At 47.6% G+C, this 15467-nt stretch overlaps 1 protein-coding gene across 1 annotated transcript in view; it reads right to left on the bottom strand.

Annotated features, from left to right (window-relative positions):
• IQCG (IQ motif containing G) overlaps positions 1–15467 on the bottom strand; it is a 45936-nt gene that overhangs the window by 4154 nt on the left and 26315 nt on the right. Inside the window, exons 7-9 of the mRNA XM_062209365.1 lie at positions 9530–9691; positions 8197–8271; positions 716–847 (exon numbers count right to left, since the gene is read on the bottom strand). Of these exons, the coding sequence (XP_062065349.1) occupies positions 716–847; positions 8197–8271; positions 9530–9691 (369 nt within the window). The remainder of the gene's footprint in view (positions 1–715; positions 848–8196; positions 8272–9529; positions 9692–15467) is intronic.

Raw genomic sequence — 15467 nt, 5'->3', positions numbered from 1 at the left:
TTTTTTTTTTTTTTAATTATTTGAAAGGTAGACAGAGAAAGAAATCTCTCATTCACTCTCCAAATGTTTGCAACAGCTGGGGCTGGGCCAGGCTAAAGCCAGAAGCCAGGAACCTGATCTGGATCCTCCATGTGGGTGGCAGGGACTCAGCTACTTAAGTCATCACCACTGCCTCCCAGGGTGCCCATTAGCAGGAAGCGGGAGTCAGGGATGGAGCCAGGACTGCACCCAGGTACTCTGACACGGGTATCCTGAGCAGCGTCAGCTACTATACCAAGTGTCTGCCCCATGGTTATCTTTTAATTGCATTTTTACATAAAACTTTTTGAAGTTAAAGCTTTTGAAGATAAATACCAGCTGTTTTTCTAAAAGCAATGTGGGGGTTCTACACTTACTCAATGATGAAACCATTATCAGCAGCCCTTTAGACATCACCTACAAGTTGTCTTCAGAGACCACAAAGTAGAAATAACGACACTAGAGTATCCATCTCAAGGAGTTGCTAAGGGCTAGATAAGTTATACATGCAAAACAGTGGCAGAGTGCCTGGGACAGAGCAGGTATTACGTAAGAGTAAGCTGCTCCTATTGTCCCTGTTGTCATCATCGTCATCAACGAGAATTCCTCTGGTTTACAGGCACACCTTCACTTTGGACCAAAAACAGCATGACCCAGCTCCTATGGCTTGGCAGTGGGCACCCTACTGCTTCCTTACCAGCTTTGCAAGGTCTTGTAGGTGTGCTAAGTCACTGGCCTTCGCAGCCTTGAGAGCATTTAGTTCATTCTGTTTCATCTCTGTGTCCTTATCAAACTTCTCCATCCAGAACTCCAGCTTCTCTTCAAGTTTCTGTTTGAAAAGAACATTAAAACATGGCTTTCAACAGGCATAAAACAGTATATACTCTATGATCCCACTTATATAAGTTTCAAGAACAAGCAAAATCCCTTATAGTATAGAAGTCAGACAGTGATTACTGTCTGCAGGGACCCTGGGTTATGGACTGCGAATGGCACAGGAGGGAGGCCTCTGGGACACTATGAATGATCCCTTTATCTCTGGGTGCTGATTCCATGGGTGTATATACACAAATATTCAGTCTATATACAATATCCACTTCCTTGTGCATGTTACCCAATTTAAAAAAAAGGGGGGGGGGGGGGAGGAGGCCCTTCCAGGTGTCCAGATAAGGAAAGTTACAGTGAGCAGAAAAGAAAGGTAGGCAGAAAATTCTGAAAGATAAGGAATGGCATCGAGGCACCAACATGGCACAGTGCTTGTAGCACTGGCATCCCATACCAGAGCACTGGTTCAAGTCCCAGTCACTCTACTCACTTCTGATCCAGCTCCCTGCTAATGCGCCTGGAAAGGCAGCCACTGATGGCCCAACTGCCTGGGCCCCAGCCTCCCACATGGGAGACCCAGATGGAGTTCCAGGCTCCTGGCCTCAGCCTGGCCCAGCCCCAGCTGTTGCAGCCATTTGGGAAGCAAACCAGCAAATGAGAGATGTCTGTCTATCCCTCTTTCTCTGTAACTCTGCCTTCTCAAATAATTAATAAATAAATAAATAAATAAATAAATAAAGGATGGAAGGGAAGTACAAGCAAATGAAAAATCCCAGTGAGGGTAAACTGTTCTAGTCCGTGCAGGCTGCTGTAGGTGAATATCGTAGACTGGTGGCTAGTGAGCGACAGAAATGCATTCTCACAGTTCTGGAGGCAGGGGGGGCCGGATCTGGCGCTGGCAGACTCCACGTCTGACGAGGGCCCGCTTCCTGGGCCGCTGCCTCTCTGGCAGGATGGGCAGGGGTCTCTCTGGGGTCTCTGACAAGGGTTCTAAACTGAGTCATGCAGGCCTCATGCCTGACTCACGTCTCACACTACCAGTGTAGTAGTTAGGATCCCTCCATGTGGATTTCAGGGGGAAAAAATACTCAATCCACTGCGCCACCTATCAAAAATGCCTCCTTTTTTCTTTCTTTTTTTAAAAATCCCACTATAAACTGTAAGAACTCCAACTAAAACAACCAGAGCAAAAGCAGACTTGGCAATTTAATATCTGACAAAACACTATTTGAATCAAAATAATTAAATGAGACAAAAAGATATTTTATATGGATAAAAGAGGTACCTTATTAAGAAGATATTATAGGGGCTGGTGTTTCGGCACAGTGGGCTAAGCCACCACCTGCAACACTGGCACCCCGTGTCAGGGCAAGGGTTTGAGCTCTGGCTGCTCTGTTTCTGCTCCAGCTCCCTGCTAATGAGCTGAGAAAGCAGCAACAGACGGCCCAAGTGCTTCAGCCCCTGCCACCTTAGTGGGAAACCAGGATGGTGTTCCGGGCTCCTGGCTTCAGACTGACCCACAGCTGGCTGTTGCCGCCATTTGGGGAGTGAACCAGCGGATGGAGGATCTCCTCTGTCTCTCCCTCTCTGTCACTCTGCCTTCCCAGGCACATTAGCAGGGAGAAGGATCGGAAGCAGCACAGCTGGGACTCTAACTGGTGATCTGGTACAGGATGCCAGCATCACGAGGGTTGGACTTTTATACTCTAATCATCTACTGTGAAGTATATACAGCAAAATCAAAAGAAAGGCAAGAGACTCGACATATCCACAATCACAGGACACTCATGCTTCTGTGAAATCTACAGCTGAGGTAAACCCAGAATAAGTAACAAGATGAAGACGGCGACAGTACCCAACAGAAGATACACATTCTTTTTAAATACTCACAGAAAAATCACATAACCTGAGCTCCTGTTAAGCTCAAAGAAGAGCTCAACAAATTCCAGGCGGCTACGTGTTATACTTCACATCTAAGGCCACAACGCGAGACAGTGAGTACAAACCTCAAAGGGCCCTGAGGTCCATGGCACAGGCATCACAGTGTGGGGGCAGCACAAAGCCTGAGCTCTTCCCGAGCCTCCTCCATCTGCTTGAACACTCAAGAAACGCCCTTCAGGTTACGATGCCTGCAGCCCTCATTTAAGTGTCAGAGTTCAATCCCAGCTCAGGCCCCTCAGCTACTGACAGCTCAGGGGGTTGGGTTACTGCTACTCATGTGGGGGACTTGGACTGAGTTCCCAGCTCCCAGCTTTGTCCCAGCCTAGCCGTAGCCATTGGTGAGCATTTGGGGAGTGAGCCAATGGATGGGAGGGCCTCTCTCTCTCTCTCTCTCCCTCACACACACACAATAAATAAGATACTTCTTTAACAGAAGCACACTTTGGGGCTGGCGCTGGTGGAGTAGCAGATTGGGCCACCACCTGCAGCGCCTGCATCCCATGTAGGTGCCAGTTCGAGTCCCGGATGCTCCACTTCTGATCCCGCTCTCTGCTATGGCCTAGGAAAGCACTGGAAGATGCTCCAAGTCCTTGGGCCACTGTACCCACGTGGGAAGAATTGGAGGAAGCTCCTGGCTCCTGGCTCCTGGCTTCAGATCAGTGCAGCTCCAGCCGTTGTGGCCAATTGGGAAGTGAACCAGTGGATGGAAGACCCCTCTCTCTCTGCCTCTCCTTCCTCTCTGTGTAACTCCGACTTTCAAATAAATAAATAAATCTTAAAAAAAAAAAAACCTATAAATCATTTGGAAAGCACTAGCAAGTTAAGAATTATATATCAAAACCTGCAAATTACAGATAAACAGTACTCAGAAAATATGTTTAAATACATTTACTAGAAAATACTAAAAGCTGAAAATAAGTGATTTGAAACAACAAATATTAGCAATATAAACTCAAAGAGAGTACAATAAAAGTACTCAAAGCAAAAGCCAATGTAGCAGGGGGAAAAAACAGATTTGCTCAATAAAAGCAAAGACGTCTTTTATAAAGGCTAGTAAATAGTCAAGACTGACAAATTTCAACCAGAAAAAAGGCACCCATAGGGATGCCAGTTCTAGTCCTGGCTGTTCCTCTTCCGATCCAGCTGTCTGCTATGGCCTGGGAAAGCAGTAGAAGATGGCCCAAGTCCTTGGGCCCCTGCACCCACAGGGGAGACCTGGAAGAAGCTCCTGGCTCCTGGCTTCAGATCAGCACAGCTCCGGCTGTTGCGGCCATCTGGGGAGTGAATCAACAGATGGAAGACCCCTCTCTCTCTCTTTGTCTCTACCTCTCTCTGTAACTCTGCCTTTCAAATCAATAAAATAAATCTTTAAAAAAAAAAAGCATAACATAATCACAGAAATAAATGAAAATTAAAAATTATGAGCAAGTTAACAAGGAAGCCAGACAACTCTACTTACAGAAAAGATCGGGTGAGCATCGTGGTGCTGTGGCTGAAGCTGTGTAGCACTGCACCCCATACCGGAGCACTGCTTCAGATCCCAGCTGCCCCACCCAGTCCAGCTCCCTGCCAATGCACTTGGGAAGGCAGTGGAAGATGGCCCAAGTGCTTGAGTACCTGCCACCATGCAGGAGAGCCAGATAAGAGCTCCTAGCTCCTAGCTTTGGCCTGACCCAGTAGAATGAACCAGTAGATGGAAGATCTTTCTATCTCTGTCTCTCCCTATCACTCTGCCTTTTATATTTGCACATATATATACATATATATGTATATATACATATATACATATGCATACATATATATACATATATAAGTACGTATATATAAATATGTACCCATATATATTTATATATAATATGTATACATATGGAGAGAGAGAGACAGAGAGAGAGAAAATATGCGCAGGGGTACCAGTGCTTAGGCTACCACATGGAATGCCCCATATCTCATATCAGATGCCTGAATTGGCATCCCAGTTCGATTCTGGACTCCAGCTTCCTGCTGTTTTGTACTCTGCGAGGCAGCATGTGGGGCTCAGGTTGGGCCCCTGGCATCCACGTGGGAATCCTGGATTGAGTTCCCAGTACCTGGCTTCAGCCTGGCCCAGCCCTAGAAGTTGTATAATTTGAGAAGTGAAATCAGCAGCTGGGAGACCTCTCTTTGGCCGGTTGTCTCTTTCAAATAACAATAACAAATAAATTAATTAATTTTAGACAAAAAAAGATAACCAGACAAAACTGTTTCTAACTGAATTTTATCAGGCTTTAAGGAACAGATAATCTATTCTGCTCTATTTATAATTTTAGGTTTCAGACTATAAAAATTCGGACAATCTAGCATAACTACAGCAACACAGAGAATCTCCAAGAATTCTACAGGTTAATCTCATTTATGGAATAACTAAAATACAAAATAAAAAATCTACAAATAAATTCCAGAAGTCTTAAAAGACTAGACATTATGACCAGGCAGGGTTTACTCCAAGAATTTAAAGAGGACTCAACATCAGAAAATCGATGTATTTTGTTGATGTATTTGTTGATGTATCTGTTAACATATTAAAATGAAAAAAAGTGTTTCATCTTGGCCGGCACTGTGGCTCAACAGGCTAATCCTCCGCCTTGCGGCGCCGGCACACCAGGTTCTAGTCCTGGTTGGGACGCTGGATTCTGTCCCAGTTGCTCCTCTTCCAGTCAAGCTCTCTGCTGTGGCCAGGGAGTGCAGTGGAGGATGGCCCAAGTGCTTGGGCCCTGCACCCGCATGGGAGCCCAGGAGAAGCACCTGGCTCCTGCCTTAGGATCAGCGCAGTGCGTCGGCCGCAGCGTGCTGGCTGCGGCGGCCATTGGAGGGTGAACCAACGGCAAAGGAAGACCTTTCTCTCTGTCTCTCTCTCTCTCTCACTGTCTACTCTGCCTGTCAAAAAAATGAAAAAAAGTGTTTCATCTCAATGGCTGGAAAAAAAATCCATGTCTGTCATAAAATTGAGATCTTGTCCTGACTAAAATAACTTCTAGCAAGTTAAGTCTAAAAGGAAAGTTCCTTAAATTGATCAAGTTTATATACCAAGAACTACAGAGAAAAGCTCATACTTGATGATAAAAGAAGAAAAGTCCCCACCTGTTCCAGTTATCAGTTCATTGTCTCAGCTCCAAATTCGTCCTTCACTGCTTTGCTCTGCGGAAGGGGATGCTTGTGGTCCAGCTAGCAAAATGCTAACTTCTGTCAGGAGAGGGCGCTAGAGGGCCATGACAGGAGGGCTTCTCTGACCCCGGGGGTGGGGGTCCTCTTTGTCTCTGATACAGGGGTCACCAAGCTGTGCAGACATCACAGCAGGAGTGTCCTGCTGGCCAAGCACACTATGACCAGGTAGAACTGATGCCTCGAATTTAAGATGACTCAGCATCATCAAATCTATTCGTGTGCTTTATTACTATATTAAAGGAGGGAAAAGCCAAACCATCTCAATGGATGAAAAAAATCCATCTCATAAAACTGAGGTCTCATCCAGCTTATTTGCTTGTTTGCTTAAAAAAGAACTTTCAGCAAGGTCCACAGTTCCCTGCTTGCCAGCCTTACCCTGCCTGCTAGGAACCAGCTCTGCTCCAGAGCAACCCAGCCAACTTCCCTGCCTACGGGGGCCATAACCACCCCCTCTGCAATGGGGTCTAAATCTCAGCCTGGGGAAGGATCTTCCCATTCCCCACCTCCCAAGTGTATGCCCTACTTGGATATTGCCCTTCAGCCCCAGGCAGAGAGAGAGAGACAGAGGGAAAGGGAGAGAGAGAGAGAGAGAGAGAGAGAGAGAGAGAGAGAGAGAGAGAGAATTTTCCACTTACTGGTTTATTCCCAAAATGGCCAACAGCCAGGGCTGTGCCAGGCTGATGCCAAGAGCCAAGAACTCCATCCTGGTCTCCTGCACGGGTAGAAGGGACCCCAGTACTTGGGCTTCCTCTACTGCCTTCCCATATTAGCAGAAAGCAGAGCAGCAAGGTCTTGAACCATCACCCATATGGGATGCTGGCACTTCAGGTGGCGACTTTACCCACTATGCTATAGCACCGGCCCCCTATAGTTTTGTTTTTTTTTTTTTTTTTTTAATGAAGACTTCTTTATTTATTTGAAAGTCAGAGTTACAGAGAGGGAAAGAGAGAGAGAGAGATCTTCAAAACTGGTTTGCTCCCCAGATGGTTGCAATGGCCAGGACTGGGTGAGGATGAAGCCAAGAGTTTCTTCTGGCCCCCCACCACTTGGGCCACCCTCTGTTGCTTTCTCAGGTGCATTAGCAGGGACCTGGATTGGAAGTGGAGCTGCCAGGTCTCGAACCGGTGCCCATATGGGATGCTGGCATTGCAGGTAGTAGCTTTACCTGCTATGGCACAACTCCAGGCCCCTATAGTTTTCTTTTTTAAAATTTATTTATTTGAAAGGCAGAGTGACAGAGAAAAGGGAGACACAGAGAAAAAGATATTCCACCTGCTGCTTCACTTCCTGAGACGGCCACAACAGCCATGGTTGGGCCAGGCTGATGCTGGGAGCCTGGAACTCTACTTTGGTCTCCCATATGAGTGGCAGGGTCCAAGTATTTGGGATTCTGTCCACTACTTTCCCAGGTGCATTAGCAGGGAGCTGCATGGAAAACAGAGCAGCCAGGACTCAAACTGGTGTCCCAGATGGCAACTTAACCTGCTGTGCCCCAATGCCAGCCCTAATTTACATAGTTCTAACCTTAGATATATTATAGACCCAGCTTGGTTTGGTAGTAGTCTTAGAAATGCTAATTAAACAACTTCCAAGGATAGGCATTTGGTACAGCATTTAAGATGCTGGTTGGTACACCCACACCCCACATTGGAATGCCCAGGTTGGGGTCCCAGCTCTGCTTGGGATCCAACTTCCTGCTAATATGCACCCTGGAAGGCAGTCAGTGATAGCTTAAATGCTTGGTCCTCTGTCACCCATGTGGGAGACCTGGATGATGGAGTTCCAGGCTCCTGGCCTTGGCCTGGCCCAGCACGGGCCATCATAGCCATTTGGGAAGTGAATCAGCAGCTGGAAGATCTCCCTCCCTCCCTCCCCACCCCCCTCACTCCTGTTTTCTCTCCATCTTTCTCTTTCAGTCGGATAATCTGCTTTTCAAATAAATTTAAAAAAAATTTTTTTTTAAAAAGAGAAGCTTGCCATCTAAGCCAAGTGATAAAAACAGAAGACAAATTTTCCCTGTCCTCAAATTACAGCTACATCATCTATTCAGATGGGTAACTCTGAAAGAAAGTATGGGTCACAGTTCATCCCATTAGGCTTGTGGAATTATGATTAATTTTCCTTTAAAAACAATTATTTTCGCTCTCCTTGGTATTATGAGTACGATACAAGAGAAAGCTAGGAATAAAAAATAACGCGTGGGCAACCCACCTGCTGCTCCTTTCTAAGGAACATTTCAATCTCCATGTGAGTCCGGTTCTCTTCTTCCATTTTCACGCGTAGTTTCTGTAAGAACAATAATCCAATAGCAGTTCCGTGTGGCAGGGCTGGGAATCGGGCAATCTGGGAGTCAGAGGTGCAGCTGGGGTGCAGCACCAGCCCACCTGGGAAGTGGGGATCCTCCCAAGCTACAGTTCATTCTGTTCCACTCTGCTCATGTGTTCAAGCATTGCCGAGCCATGCAGCTGTCTCTGCACTAAACATGTGCCAGGGCCCCAGACCACAGGCCCATGCACCTGTTACCTGGGAAGAGGTGTCAGTTTAAGGAGAAAAACACAGCTTCAAGTGCACCAGTTTCTTGGCTTGAGAGAAGGATATTCCAGAGGCAGATGTCTGAAACAGCAGCAAAGATGCCACTTGAGACTCCTGTGTCTCACGTCCCAGGGCTTGGGTTTACGTCCTGACCCCACTTCCCATGCTGCCTTCCTGCTGATGTGTACTCTAGGAAGTAGCCATGATGACTCAAGTATGTGGGTCCCTGCCACCCTGATGGGAGACCCAGATGGAGTTCTGACCTCCTGGCCTCAGCCTGGTCCAGCCCTGGCTGTTGTGGCCATTTGGGGAGTGAACCAGTAGATCACCCTGTCTCTCTGTCTCTAACCCTTTCAAGTAAAATGAAAATTATATTTTTAAAAGAAGAAAAAGGTGAGGTGTTTTTTGTTGAGGATTTATTTATTCACTGGAAAGGCAGAGCAACGGAGGAAGAGACAGAGAACAAGCTACCATCAGCTGGTCCACTGCCCAATCGGCTGCCAACAGCCTGGACTGGGCCAGGCCAAAGCCAAGAGCCAGGAACTCTATCTGGGCCTTCCAAGTGGGTAGCAGGGACCCAGGGACTTGAGCCATATTCCTCTGCCTTCCCAGGTACATGAGCAGGAAGCTGGATTGCAAGTGGAATAGCCAGGACTTGAACTGGCGTTTTGACGTGGGGCCAGCATCGTAAGTAGTAGCTTAAGTCACCAGGCCACAACACCAGCCCGTGTTAGGGCCTGAGGCCAGCTCTGGGCAGTAAGCTCCCAGGGAAGCAGGGGTTTCAGAGAGGGGAGACCTCCTGGCCACAAAGGATACCCTCTAATGATGCCGACTCCTTTTCTTACCTGCCTGTCCTGCTAACCATGCGACCTTCCTCCTCAGTGAAGTCTGGCCCGCCTTTCTTTCCCCTCACAGCTTTCACTCCCCCTCGCCCCCCTTCAGTAGCTGAGTCAGTATCAGGAGCAGTGGTTCAAATGCATCTACCTGGTTCCTTCCAAAAGGCAGGACTCACCTCAATCTCTTCCAGCAAGAGCTCCTCCGCCTTATTACCCTTTTTCTGGGTCTGAGCGATCTGCAGCTCAGTAATTTTTTTCATATAGCAATTCTCTAGGTTGGTTTTGGCTTTCATCTCCTGCAATTGGTCCTTGAGGTGAGCAATATATTCATTCTGATTCTGTAGGGGAAAGATGAGGTTTCTCAATTAAAAATAGTCTGCCTCTGTTCAATTCAGTCAGTGGCTTAAACTTTGCTCTTTTATTTTTTTAATTTTCATTTATTTATTTGAGGGGTAGAGTTTCAGACATAGAGAGGGAGACAGAGAGAAGTCTTCCATTCACTGGTCCACTCCCTAAAATGGCCACAATGTCTGGAGCTGGGCCAATCCAAAGATAGGAACCAGGAGCTTCTTCCGGGTCTCCTAAATGGGTGCAGGGGCCCCAGGACTTGGGCCATCTTCCACTGCTTTTCCAGGACATAGCAGAGAGCTGGATCAGAAGAGGAACAGCCGGGACACAAACCAGTGCCCATATGGGATGCCGGCACTGCAGGCAAAGGCCTAGCCTGCTATGCCACAGCTCCAGCTGCATCTTTTTCTTTTTTTAGATGTATTTATTTACTTACTTATTTAAAAGGCAGACTTAGAGAGAGAGAGAGAGAGAGAGAGAGCGAGACCCTCCATCTGCTGGTTCACGCTCCAGATGACCACAACATCCAAGGCTGGGCAAGGCCGAAGCCAGGAGCCAGAGCTTCCTCTGGGTCTCCTCCATGGCTGCAGAGGTTGAAGTACTTTGACCCTCTTCCACTGCTTTCCCAGGTGCATTAGCAGGAAGCTGGACCAGAGTGGAGTAGCCAGGACACGAACCAGAGCCCATGTGGGATGCCGACATTGGCACTGCAGGCAGTGGCTTTACCCACTACCGTACACCGCTGGCCCCTGTATGCCGTTTTTTTATGGTGGTCTTGGACTTGAGTATCCAAGGGTTCTGGTATCCTTGGAGGTTCTGGATCAGTTCCCCTCAGATACCAAGGAACAACTATAATCACTTCTGAGGTATTCCAGTCAGGGGAGATATGAGTGTTTCCATTTTATAGAAAGTAAAACCTAGAGAGTTCAGCTGACTTACCCAGGTTCACATACCTTGTGGGGCTTGAGTGGGAAAACGGGTCTTTTGACTTATGAAAAGGAGCTAGTAATGGGAAATCTATGTTGGAAATACAGACAATCCTAATGGTATGCCTATGAAGGACTCTCTTAGAACTATTTGTTGGCCGGCGCCGCGGCTCAATAGGCTAATCCTCCGCCTTGTGGCGCCGGCACACCGGGTTCTAGACCCGGTCGGGGCACCGGATTCTGTCCCGGTTGCCCCTCTTCCAGGCCAGCTCTCTGCTGTGGCCAGGGAGTGCAGTGGAGGATGGCCCAAGTACTTGGGTCCTGCACCCAATGGGAGACCAGGATAAGCACCTGGCTCCTGCCATCGGATCGGCGCGGTGCGCCGGCCGCAGCGCGCCAGCCGCGGCGGCCATTGGAGGGTGAACCAACGGCAAAGGAAGACCTTTCTCTCTGCCTCTCTCTCTCACTGTCCACTCTGCCTGTCAAAAATACAAAAACAAACAAACAAAAAAACACAAAAGAACTATTTGTTATGTGGCCGGCGCCATGGCTTAACAGGCTAATCCTCTGCCTTGCGGCGCCGGCACACCGGGTTCTAGTCCCGGTTGGGGCTCCGGATTCTATCCCGGTTGCCCCTCTTCCAGGCCAGCTCTCTGCTGTGGCCCAGGAGTGCAGTGGAAGATGGCCCAAGTCCTTGGGCCCTGCACCCGCATGGGAGACCAGGAGAAGCACCTGGCTCCTGGCTTTGGATCAGCGAGATGCGCCGGCCACAGCGGCCATTGGAGGGTAAACCAATGGCAAAAAGGAGGACCTTTCTCTCTGTCTCTCTCTCTCTCACTATCCACTCTGCCTGTCAAAAAAAAAAAAAAAAAAAAAAGAACTATTTGTTATGTTTCATTTTCATTTATACTATTCATGATCATTGACTAGCTCTCCCAGACTGTGATAACAGGAAAATAGATCCAGTTCCCTGTTGATTTGTAAATGTAAAAGCTAAGCTAAGGACAGACATCTAGCCTCACAGTCCTGGCACCTGCATCTGTCAGATGCCTGTGTCTGTATCAGATGCCGGTGTGTATCAGAAGCCTGCATCTATAATAGAATACCTTGGTTCCAGACCTCACTCTGGCTCCTGACTCCAGCTCTGATGCAAACTCTGGCAGACAGTGCTGATGGCTCAAGTCATTGGGTTCCTGCTGCTCACATGGGAGACCTGGATTGAGTTCCTGGCTCCTGGCTCCGGTCTAACCCAGCCTTGGCTACCTGTTAGGAGCATTTGGGGAATAAACTAAAGGATGGGAACTACTTTCTTACTTTCTCTCTCTCTGCCTCTCAAATAAATAAATATTTTCTTTTTAAAAGAGCAAAGCTTGGGGCTGCGCTGTTGTGTAGCAAGTTAAGCTGCCAACACAGCACCAGCATCCCATATGGGCAGTGGTTTGAGTCCCGGCTACTCCACTTCTGATCTTGCTCCCTGCTAATGTGCCTGGGAAAGCAACAGAAGATGACCCAAGTACTTGGAACCCTAAACTCATGTGAGGGACTGGGAGTGAACCAGAGGATGGAAGATCTCTCTCTCTCTCTCTCTCTCTGTAACTCTTTTTTTTTTTTTAAGATGTATTATTTATTTATTTGAAAGTCAGAGTTACACAGAGAGAGGAGAGGCAGAGAAAGAGAGAGAGATAGTGTGGTGGAATGAGAAGGCCTTGCCAAGATGGCTGCTGGCAAGCGAGCATTAGTTACTCAGGAATGGCTTTGAAACCCACCTGGCAACGGAGTCTGCCTGGCAACAGGCTGTGATTGGTTAGGGCATAGACCACCCCTTGACCGGATTGGCTGTCTTGGCTATATAAGCTGTTATACCAACTGAAATAAACGAGTCTGTGGGCTGCTCGTCTCTGGCCCGCTTTCACCCAACTTCCAGGGTCTGTGTGGTGACTCCGCGCCTCTTACCCCCACCACGCTCCTCCTCTCAGAACGAATCCTCTCAGGAAAGAAATCAACAGCAACGAGAGAGAGAGAGAGAGAGAGAGAGAGAGAGAGAGGGGTCTTCCATCTGATGGTTCACTCCCCAGTTGGATGCAATGGCTGGAGCTACACTGATCTGAAGCCAGGAGCCAGGAGCTTCCTCCAGGTCTCCCATGTGTGTGCAGGGGGCCCAAGGACTTGGGCCATCTTCTACTGCTTTCCCAGGCAATAGCAGAGAGCTGGATCAGAAGAGAAGCAGCCGGGACTCAAACCAGTGCCCATATGGGTGCCGGTGCTTCAGGCCAGGGCATTAACCCACTGTGCCACAGCGCCAGCTCCTCTCTGTAACTCTTTCAAATAAAATAAATATTTTTTAAAATTGCATACAGCACAGATGGGATTTTTTCTCCAATATTTTTCATCCATAGTTGGTTGAATCCACAGATGTGAAACCCATACATGAAGGCTGGCTGTATAAGGATTCATTGTGAATACGTGTGAAAGCTCTGCAGGTTGCCCATTGCTTGGCAATTTTCAGGTCTCCATATTCATTAAGAAAAGACATTTTTGGGGCGCTATGGCTCACTTGGTTAATCCTCCGCCTGCGGCACTGGCATCCAATATGGGTGCCGGGTTCTAGTCCCAGTTGCTCCTCTTCCAGTCCAGCTCTCTGCTGTGGCCCGGGAGGGCGGTAGAGCATGGCCCAAGTGTTTGGGCCCCTGCACCCGCATGGGAGACTGGGGAGAAGCACCTGACTCCTGGCTTCGGATCAGCACAGCGCCAGCCATAGCGGCCATTTGGGGAGTGAACTAACGGAAGGAAGACCTTTCTCTGTCTCTCTCTCTCTCTCACTGTCTATAACTCTACCAGTTAAATAAATAAATAATACATTTCTTCAGTCCCAGGCATGGACTACAGCAGAGATCTACACAGCCCCAGTGCTGCCCTCATGGAGCTTGCAGTATGTGTAACTTTTCTTTTCTTTTCTTTTCTTTTCTTTTCTTTTCTTTTCTTTTCTTTTCTTTTCTTTTCTTTTCTTTTTATCTACTTGAAAGAGAGAGACCTTCCATTGGCTAGTTCATTCCTCAGATGCCTGCAATAGCCAGGGCTGGGCCAAGCCAAAGCCAGAAGATCAGAACTCCATCCAGGTTTCCTACATCCATGGCAGGGAATCAAACTCTTGAGCCATCATCTGTTGCCTCCCAGGTGCACGGCAGGCAGCTGATTGGAAGCAGTGCAGCCAGGACTCAACTGGTACTCGGATACGGGAGACAGAGAGAGAGCTCTTCCATCTGCTGGTTCACTCCCCAAATGGCTACAACAGCCTTAGAGCTCGGCCAGGACAAAGCCTGGAGTTTCTTGGACCTCCTAGAAGAGGCCCAATCACTTGGGCCATCTTCTGCTCCTTTTCCCAGGCCATTAGCAGGAAGCTGGCTTGGAAATGGAGCAGCCCGATCTTGAACCTGTGCCCATATAGGATGCTGACATCACAGGCAGAGGCTTAACCTGCTGCACCGAAACACAAACCCGTGGACACAGAATCTTTTCTTTTTTTTTAATTCATTTTTTTGACAGGCAGAGTGGACAGTGAGAGAGAGAGACAAAGAGAAAGGTCTTCCTCTTCCGTTGGTTCACCCCACAATGATCGCTGCAGCCAGCCCACTGAGGAGCAACTGGGACAGAATCTGGTGCCCTGACCGGGACTAGAACTCGGTGTGCCGGTGCCGCAGGCGGAGGATTAGCCTAGTGAGCCGCAGCGCTGGCCATGAACACAGAATCTTAACCGCTAAGCTAAACATTCACCCCTCCATGAACTTTTTAAAGTATTGCTTTACAACTAATCACAAAAATGCATGGCTCCAATAAGAGATTTATGTTTCTCTAAATATAAACGACCTTTAATTTTTTATTAAAGATTCATTTATTTATTTATTAGCAAGTCAGAAAGACAGAGGAAGGGAGAGACAGAGATGGAAGATCTCACAACAACTCACAACAGCCAGTGCTACATCAGGTGAAGCCGGGAGGAACTTGATCCATGTCTCTCATGTGGGTGACAGGGGACCAAGCACTTGAGCCATCATCTCTTGCCTTCCAGGAAGGCATATTAGCAGGAAGCTGCATCAGAAGTGGAGTAGCAGGGACACAAAACAAGCACTCTAATATAGGATACAGGCAGCCCAAGCAGCAGCTTAACCCATGGAACCACAATGCATGCCCCATAGACCACCTTTAATCTTAGCATGTAAGCTGGGTGGAATTAGTTTTAAGTAACTACTGGAAGAAATAAAGTTGAAATTGGCCAAAATTATCCACAATTAAATGTAGACAGAGCTTAAAGGAGCATAGGTCCTGAAGATTAATCACAAAGGAATTCTTCAAGGTCTTTTGTCTGACTTCTGTATATAACTCTATAGAATCATTCCAATTGTACTGTAATTATTGTAACTATAATGGCACAATACCAAATAGATGAGTATCTCTGGCCAGAGAATATGCTGCAAGCCCAGTTGATGATGCTAATATGTCTTAGTACTTTATATCCTCTTGCAATTTGTAGGATCAGTGGGAAAATTATTTAACTTCTTTAAGCCTATTTTTGCATCGGTAAAATTCTACCAGTGCTCATAACAATTGAGGAGTTCAATGAATGTTTATTAATGTTAAGAAATGTCCTTTCTGAGGTCAGCACTGTGGTGTGGCAGGTTAAGCCGCGGCTTGCAGCACTATCATCTCACATGGGCACCAGTTCGAGATCCGGCTGTGTCACTCCCAATCCAGCTCCCTGATGATGCACCTGAGAAATGCAGCTGAAGATAGCCCAAGTGTTTGGGGCCCTGCTACCTGGTGGGAGAGCTCAAAGTAGCTCCTG

Source organism: Lepus europaeus, chromosome 2, assembly GCF_033115175.1.
Source record: "Lepus europaeus isolate LE1 chromosome 2, mLepTim1.pri, whole genome shotgun sequence".
Taxonomy (NCBI): Eukaryota; Metazoa; Chordata; class Mammalia; order Lagomorpha; family Leporidae; genus Lepus; species Lepus europaeus.
This window is presented reverse-complemented; position numbering and strand designations above follow the sequence as displayed.